Source organism: Carassius auratus, unplaced genomic scaffold (genome assembly GCF_003368295.1).
Source record: "Carassius auratus strain Wakin unplaced genomic scaffold, ASM336829v1 scaf_tig00216741, whole genome shotgun sequence".
Lineage (NCBI taxonomy): Eukaryota > Metazoa > Chordata > Actinopteri > Cypriniformes > Cyprinidae > Carassius > Carassius auratus.
The window spans coordinates 18,044-27,420 of record NW_020528717.1 but is presented as its reverse complement, the minus strand read 5'-3'; the positions used below and the strand labels follow the sequence as shown (position 1 = coordinate 27,420).

Here is a 9,377-nt window from a genome sequence, read left to right as displayed (position 1 = left end):
TATAGGGAGTAACGATATGTTTTATGAAATGTAGTGAAGTTAAAAGTACGATTTTATGCTTTGGAATGTAGTGAAGTAAAAGTAAAAGTTACTCAAAATAAAACTACTCCAGTAAAGTACAGATACTTGAAAAATGTACTTAAGTACAGTAACGAAGTAAAGCTACTCCGTTACTGTCCACCACTGGTTATATAACTCTAAATAATAAAGAATGAAATACAATATTAAGGGGAAATAACCCTTTATGTGTTGTTTTGGACACTTAAACTCCTCCTTGTCAGGTGACTCATGAAAGTGAAACTATTACAGCGGGTCTGTTTTATCGTATGAGGAAGTAAACTACATTAAGAGAGAAAAACACAGTGAGTATCACGATTTAACAATCATCTTTGATAGCCAAAATCAATCCTGACTGGTTTACAGTGAAATACAACAATAAGCAGTGTCAGATATTTGTTTAAATGACATTAGGATATAAAACTGTAGAGTGTGTAAATCGTCAGATTACACTTTTACTTTCATTTTAACACAGTGTTTGTCTGAATTAGTTATGCTCTTTGTTTATAATTTGATTCTGTGTAAATGTGAAGAATACACTTTTAAAGTCAGTACTGATGTCTGACTACTGAGATTGATTAATCTCTGATTCATAACTGACTGACATACCATGGCCTCCAGAATGAATCTCTCTGAAGAACATGACACACAGATAAAGACAGTCAAGAGGTGAGAAAACCTGAAATGTTTCACATTTTTAATGTTCAGAAACAATAAATGCAGACTACAATATCATTTTCATTTATAGTCAGATTCAGGGGCGTGAATCAGATTTATCTGAACACATGGATGTGTCTGTGAGGAAAAAACGACGGATGGATGTTTCAGATCTCTGCAGAGAGGAAGACTCTTCTGTTGAGTCCAGGTGAGATATTATGAGTCTCATATTTACTGTAGCTGTGGTGTGTTATGGATATTGTCACCAGCTGTCTCTGTTGCTGCTGGATGTGTCTGTGTCTTTATCTATATGTGTGTATTGGTCCATTTTATTCTGTAATATATGAATGAAAAGAGCACATGGGGCAGATTCCTTTTATTAATAGAAAAATAACACTTTAATCTTTTAACTCTCAAGTAACAACAGACTCCTCAAGTGAAAGATAAACATTAAAGGGAGATTGAAACAGTGAATGTGTTTCTGTCAGAGCAGAGTGAGATTTACAGAAACAGTTTGTATTTCTGTTATATTTCAGTCTGTGTCAGAATGAATCTCCTGAACCCAGCTGTGTGTCCATCAAGAGTGACCAGTCAATGAATCCTCCAATTTCATTCAGCTCGAGAGACACATCTGCTGATCTGAGGTGTTTTTTTTATCTTACAGTATGTGAAATACAGTATATATGATATTCATTCATTTACTGGTGTATATTAAATACATTAATCCATATTTACAAAAATATAACATTTGTTTAACTACAGTCAAAAACATAAAGGACCGCAATCACATACAGCAAAGAAGAACTTAGACTCCATTTTCAAGGTTGGTTTTGTGTGTGTGTGTGTGTGTGTGTGTGTGTGTGTGTGTGTGTGTGAACACAATAATCCTCTGGTAAAAAGTGTTAAGAAATGGTGAAATCTGTGAAATCCTCTCTGTAATAGTCATATTTACTTTCCTCCACACATGTAAGATAAGTTGTAGTCCACTATAAAGCAGATCAATGTCCACTAAAGTAGAGAAGATGAATCCATATGTAACCTGACTGCTGCACAAACATGAACATCAATCTAACAAACAGCCAATCCAGTCAAACTCTCTCTTTTAACCTCAGTATCTGTAGACGCTGATGTTTGAGCATACAGTGAAGTTATTAGCAGGTCTGATATAATTCAGTGATGTTTATTAATATTCATGCTTTAACTCTTGTGTATTGATCCTTTGGTTCACCTTCTCTGTGGCTGAATGCAGGTTTATTGTTTGAATATTTACTATGATTTCAGGAGATTGAGCACAAAATCATCTCTGAGTTAAAAAGCTTTAAGAGACTACTGAGTTCAGATTACCCAGAATGCTCTGAAAGAGACCGTTATGATGATGAGGGTCATAACAGAGTCAGAGAGGGTCTTCTGAAGATCACACTGCTCCTCCTGAGGAAGATGAACCAGACAGACCTCGCTGACACACTACAGACCAGTAAGAGCTCTGGATCAGCAGATTATAGCCTGTGTTTTTATTATCAGCCTTCTGTCTTCAGTCACTAATGTTCCTGAATGTCACCACACAATCTAAAACCTAACAAATCAAATCAAAACTAAAAATACATTTCTTAAATATTGCTCTGTCAATAACAACAGTTATTTCCTTTGCTCAGAACTGATGCCTGTGTATCAACAAAAACTGAGATCCAGACTACAGGATAAATATCAGAGACTCAGTGAAGGACTGTCCAATCATGGAGACTCAACACGTCTGAATGAGATCTACACAGAGCTCTACATCACAGAGGGAGGCAGTGGAGAGGTCAATAATGAACATGAGGTGAGACAGATTGAGACAGTGTCCAGGAGACCAGAGACACAGGAGACACCAATCAACTGCAATGACATATTTAAACCCTCACCTGGACAAGACAAACCCATCAGAACTGTGCTGACTAAAGGAGTCGCTGGGATTGGAAAAACAGTCTCTGTGCAGAAGTTCATTCTGGACTGGACTGAAGGAAATGCCAATCAGGACGTTCATTTCATATTTCCACTTCCTTTCAGGGAACTGAACTTGATACAGAAACATCTCAGTCTTGTGGATCTTCTAAACCACCTTCACACAGAAACCAAAGAATTAAAGTCAGCAGATTATGAGGACTACAAAGTCATGTTCATATTTGATGGTCTGGATGAGTGTCGACTGCGTCTAGATTTCCAAAACAGTCGGAGCTTGTCTGATGTGACAGAATCAGCTTCAGTGGATGTGCTGCTGACCAACCTCATCAAGGGGAACCTACTTCCTTCTGCTCTCCTCTGGATCACCTCTCGACCAGCAGCAGCCAATCAGATCCCTCCTGAGTGTGTCCACCAGCTCACAGAGGTACGAGGATTCAACGACCCTCAGAAGGAGGAATATTTCAGGAAGAGAATAAATGATCCGAGTCTGGCTGAGAGAATCGTCACACACATCCGATCATCAAGAAGTCTGTTCATCATGTGTCACATCCCAGTCTTCTGCTGGATTTCAGCCGCTGTTCTGGAGAGGATGATGGGTAAAGCAGAGAGTGCAGAGATCCCCAAGACTCTCACACAGATGTTCACACACTTCCTGATCTTTCAGACCAAACTGAAGACACAGAAGTATGATGGGAAATATGAAATCAATCCTGATCAGGCTAGAAAGACTATTCTGTCTCTAGGAAAACTGGCTTTTGAACAGCTGGAAAAAGGGAACCTGATCTTCTACGAGGAGGACCTGAAAGAGAGCGGCATTGATGTCAGAGAAGTGTCGGTGTACTCAGGAGTTTGTACCCAGATCTTCAGAGAGGAGTCTGGACTGAAGCTGGGGAAGGTGTTCAGCTTTGTTCATCTGAGTATTCAGGAGTTTCTTGCTGCTTTATTCAAGCTGCTGTCCTCTTCTGAACAAAACACAGGACTGAAGAATGAGTTCAGGTCACCAATGATCAGTTTACTGAAGAGAGAAGTGGACAAGGCCTTACAGAGTGAGAACGGACACTGGGATCTTTTCCTCCGGTTCCTTCTAGGTCTCTCTCTAAAGTCTAATCAGACTCTCTTACAAGGTCTACTGAGAAAAACAGTAAGCAGCTCTGATATCAATCAGGAAACAGCTGCATACATCAAACAGAAGATCAGGAAGAATCCCTCTCCAGAGAAATCCATCAATCTGTTCCACTGTCTGAATGAACTGAATGATCGTTCACTAGAGCAGGAAGTACAAACATATCTGAGCAGAAGAGATGATTACAGTTGTCTCTCTGGAGTCTCTCTGTCTGCAGCTCAGTGGTCGGCTCTGGTGTTTGTGCTGTTGAACTCAGAGGAAGAGCTGGATGAGTTTAAACTGTGGAAATATGATCGATCAGAAGAATGTCTTCTGAGGCTGCTGCCAGTGATCAAAGCATCTAGAAAGATTGAGTGAGTATTTTACATTGACTTTATTTTATACAGTAGGCCTGTGCTTCTCTTCACTGTTTCTGTATATTTTGAGCTCTTTCTTATTTGACACACTCAGTTAACATCACAGATGGCTCTACTAATGATCTGATGAGTTGAATCAAGTGTGTTTGATAAGAGAGATTCATCCAAACTCTGCAAAGTTGAGGTTTCTTCAGGAACAGGGTTGTGACTCTGATTTTACAAATATTGGATTGAGATCATCATCAGTCACATTTATGGTGCGGCCATTTTAATTTTTTTTTTCTTCAATAATATATAAATATATTAACATGGATGAGGCTATCTTGTATAGTTTCATGACCAGTTGTGGTCAGCAATGGAGTAGCTTTACTTCGTTACTGTAGGGGAGAGTGGGGTGATTTGTGCCAGGGGGGAAGTAGTTCCACCCCTTGTTTCTGGAAAACCATTGAAGAAATTGGTCATGTGACCACATAATTTTAAAAAGCCATCCATTTTACTCATCCTCCAAAGAAGAGAGACACATGGCATGAGAGGTAATCACATTTTAGCTCAAAAAACTGTTTTTTTTTCCTTTCAAAGTAAAATTTCTATGATCAAGGTTTTTTGATTGTAGCGTCTGAACAATTCTAGAAAAGTTTGAAAACATTTCACACGTGTTTTAGTGCTTTACCAGGCTATGCAATGGGTCTATACATTTAGCATGATGTTAGCTCTTAACTGCTGGATCATGCTAGTTTTTTAAACTTGTGGGCATGGGGTGATTTGTGCCAAAGGGCCTGGGTTAAGTTGTGCCAGTGGCACAACTCACCCCCACTTATGATTATTTTCAACACATTATTAATTTGTAATTGCACATTGCACTCTTGCATTTTAGCACTTAAACTATGTGGCATTCTTAATTTTAGACGAAAACCCATTATGCCACGCACTTATACAAGGAAGACCAACAGGGCTTCAACTGCTCTTGTGGAGTTGGACAGAGCAGTGAAAGAGATGCAACAGGGAAAAACCATAAGTCAGGTGGCAAGGGAGATGAATATCTGCAGGATGACCTTGAAAAGATTCAGGGAGAAGAAAAAGGGTTGCCATGATTTTGCCAAGTAAGACATGTTCCTGGATCAACATCTTCTGATGATCCTGGATCAACATTATTGTCCAAAAATATAGACTTAACCCAATCCCAACCCCTAAATCTAACCTTACCCATAATTTAGTCCTAAAATCAGTGGGAAATGATAGCTGATTAACAATGGTTTAGAAGCTCCTAATCCTGATTGTAAGCCTAAAAAAGATATTTCCTGAAAAGTTATATCTCACTTCTGATTGGTTGATTGGAATGATGTTCCTGGATCAACAAGGATGTTGATCCAAGAACATGTTGTACTTGGTGAAATAATGCTCGCCAAGAAAAAGATAGAAGTAACAAAGAAAGGGTATAAGAGAACATATCTAAAGTGATGGACAGGTAATCATCAATCATAGGATAACATATTCTCTCTCTCTCTCTCTCTCTCTCTCTCTGTCTCACACACACACACACACACATTTAAAAAAATAATGAAGGGGTTATCCCTGAAGGTGATGTGCTCAAGAAACTACCCACACCCCAGTTTATATTCCCCTGAAGCATTTACAAGTGGGATGTTAAGTAGTATGCCAAATCCAGACCAGACCTACATACCGACGGGATAATCTGGAGAAGTGAGATGGCCATGCCTCATCAGTGTTTGACTTACCTGCAATTTGTTTAATTTAGCTAACAATGATTTTAGTTTTGAGTTTGCACTGTGTTATTAAAGAGAAGTTTTATTCAGTTTTTAAGTCGCCTAAGTCACAATAGGATTTTAAAAAATGATCCTACTAACTTTATTCTTATATGTTACATAATTGACCGACAGCGTTCTATGTATGTCAGGCATATATTACCAAAGCCTTTTTGCCTGAAATGATTCACAAATATCATATATTGTGTATTTAAGTTTGTGTTTTCCTTTTAAGTACAAAATATGTCTTATTCCAACAGTTTAATAGGGTGACAATATCTGAATAAACCGTAAATTTATAATTTTGTATTGAATTTGTCTTGCTTTCATATAGCATTACAGTTCATAACATTAAAATGTTCTGTTTTACTTCAGAAATCACTGGCACAATTTACCCCAACGTATTCTCCCAAAAGGCACAACTTACCCCACACCAGGGGCAAGTTGTGCCACGAGACCACTTTTTTTCCCAAAAGCTATATTTCTGAAACATTTTATTTCAGATCCAAAGTTACTGTTCTCAGGGATGCACCACATCCTGAAATATATGTACATTCTAAAGTGAAAGAGATTACTGTCATGGTCTCACTTTAAAGTCACTTGGAGTAAAAAGTAGCACAACTCACCCCACTTTCCCCTACTTAAATCCATTTTTCAAGTATCTGTTCTTTCCTGGAGTAGTTTTATTTTGAGTAACTTTGACTCGATCATGATTCTAGACTCTCTCTCCTCCTGCACAGGGTCATGCAGCCGCGAGACTCTGATCAGAGAGTGATCGCTTCTGTGTCCTGCAGTCTGGATAGGCTTTTAGTTAATGTGCTTTGATTTTTTACTATTTTAATTACAGAGATAGACATAGTATGATTTGATTCACTTGCAATATCAATTGCAAAAAAAAAAAGGCAGGATTTTCTGCTATTTATACTACTTACTGCAAATAGTGACAATATCTGCACCTCAATATTGTAGTATATTATAAAATAGTATGCAATATTAACTTTTACAATCAATAATTTATTAATATAATACATTTTAATTTAAAATATTAAATGGACGTCATTTTATTGGGAAAATAAAGGCCTCCTACACTTATCCTAACCCTACCCGATACTTTATTTTCAACTTTTTGATTATTTCCTTCATTTTCTTAAAAATTAAACGCATTTCTGATGTAATTTGAAAAGGGAGAAAAGTTCGTCATTAGACGGATCTGAACCCGGGTCGATCGCGTCAGAAAGAACAAGACAGAGATTTAAAAAAAAAAGAAACATTAAAATAACACAAATTAACGACAACAGCTTTATTAGCTCTATGTGACGTCTGTTTTCATATTGTTTATCAACAGTAAACATTTTTATATTTTACATTTTAACTAGCCGAGTAGACAGATATTAATGTTTCTTCATAACCAAACTGAAAATAAGTAAATATTGTTAGCTGATGCTAACTGTCTAGCTAACAAGCTTGCTGGTGCTTAGTTAAGGTAATCTTTAGATATAAAGTCCAAGTATTTTTATTGAACCATCTAGATAGATTAGATCTGGGGGAAAAGACAGGATGTGATGTTCAGAACATGGTAACTACAGTCAGTGGTTAAATTGGCTTTTGTAGGGAAGGGGAGCCCTTATTTACGTCACCATTAAAGATTAGCCATGAAATGACTTAATGTGTTTACACCAAAGGGGCTATTTTTACAGGTTTATGTGTTAGGTAAGGTTTAGTAGTTATTCAAACAAAGATAAATACTTTACAATATTTTTTTTTTTTTTTTTTTACCTTCAATGTTAACAAGCAGGCAACGGATTTTCATCCTCGGAAAATGTATGAAATTGAATATGTTTGAAAATATTGGTTTGCAAATATGTTAACATCTTTTTAAACAAGACATTTATGTTGATTTAAGAGATTCAGGGCCAATATCTTTGGCAGTTTGTGTTATATTTGATTTAATCACACCGACACGGGAGATAATTACTCAACTCAATGCATTATGAAACAACCCGAACAACACTTGTGCAGATGTGTGACGTTAGAAGACATAAGTTTACACTTTAAATACATCACATTTACTTATTCACATACTACAATTCATGCATTCATCAGCTTCCAAATAGGAGTAAATGCAGGCTCCTCTGGTGTATGCTGTCTTTGTCTACAGACAGCACGGTCTGCTGACCTCCTTGTCATCACACACTTCCTAACAAACTGAGTTGGGTTACACATCTCTAGTGGTGGACCCACTAACTTTACCAACATCAAAGAGGACACATTGACCATCTTCAGCTGATTTCTCAGTGGTGTAACAATAATATTCATCGCTGAAAATCCCCTTTCACATTCAACTGTGCTCACAGCCAGTGTATCTATTGTGTGTTTTAATTTCAGAAGACAATCTTTAATTGCCATGTTTGGGTTTTCCTTGTGGTCCCTGAAACCTTGTTTGACACTACAGTAGTTCATTGCCAGACTATCACACAGCTGCCTCAATTCTTGTTCTCCATACAGCTGTGGCACTGGAGAGGGCCAGGTGTCAGGTGACAACACATTTATTTGATCAAAAAGCTCCAGCTAATGCTCTGGGACCATCCTGGACTGCATGCTACAACTGAGTGCATGAAAACACTTTTCCTGATTGATTTTTATGATTAAACCACATTAAGCTTTTTCCTCACAACAGGCTCTAATGAAGCAGACACGTGCAATGTCAGATAACATTGTAACAACGTCGAATTGTAAGATGCATCAGGCTGTTCAGTCACTGAGAGACGACCTTCTGACTAATGTTTGTGTAATGCTAGATAGACCTATATATAACCACCATTTAGCATTTCATGTTTTGAGGTTTATTTTGAATTAGTCAGATGTTAAATAATTACCGTATTTTCCAGACTATAAGTCGCACTTTTTTTTCATAATGGTCCTGTGACTTATTTATCAAAATTAATTTGACATGAACCAAGAGAAATGAACTAAGAGACCTGAACCAAGAGAAAACATTACCGTCTACAGCCACGAGAGGGCGCTCTATGCTCTCTCGCGGCTGTAGACGGTAATGTTTTCTCTTGGTCCTAAATAAATGCGACTTATAGTCCAGTGCGACTTATATGGTTTTTTCCTCATCATGACGTATTTTTGGACTGATGCGACTTATACTCAGGTGCGACTTATAGTCCGAAAAATACGGTGTATACTTTTCAAATAATTTATTTTTAAATATCAAATTGGTGTAAAAAAAATCTGAACATTTTTGTAACTAATTGGAATTGTATTAGGTTTAGTAACAACAATTTATATTGTTTACACGGTGCAGTTTCTGATAAGCTACTTTTTTATTGCTTGACACAAATATTATGATTTCAGTTCAGTGCTTGTGATTTGATTCAATATTGACTCATTTGGATAAATATTAGGTAGGCTACACAAGATAGGCATTAATTTTTCAAAAAAAGACATATAATGCATTTTTTTATTTATTATAAC

General features: G+C 37.2%; 1 protein-coding gene and 1 long non-coding RNA gene across 2 annotated transcripts; both read left to right on the top strand.

Annotated features, from left to right (window-relative positions):
• Window positions 1-664: 664 nt before the first annotated feature.
• On the top strand, window positions 665-1,305 carry LOC113098927 (uncharacterized). The gene is made up of 3 exons (XR_003289227.1): window positions 665-726; window positions 806-922; window positions 1,251-1,305. It is a non-coding gene; the product is annotated as an uncharacterized LOC113098927 (long non-coding RNA).
• Window positions 1,306-1,342: 37 nt separating this feature from the next.
• On the top strand, window positions 1,343-5,238 carry LOC113098934 (protein NLRC3-like). The gene is made up of 5 exons (XM_026263981.1): window positions 1,343-1,358; window positions 1,477-1,537; window positions 1,996-2,188; window positions 2,367-4,131; window positions 5,040-5,238. The coding sequence occupies exons 3-5, from the start codon at window positions 2,152-2,154 to the stop codon at window positions 5,236-5,238; spliced, it is 2,001 nt and encodes a 666-aa protein (XP_026119766.1). The 5' UTR covers window positions 1,343-1,358; window positions 1,477-1,537; window positions 1,996-2,151.
• Window positions 5,239-9,377: the final 4,139 nt, after the last annotated feature.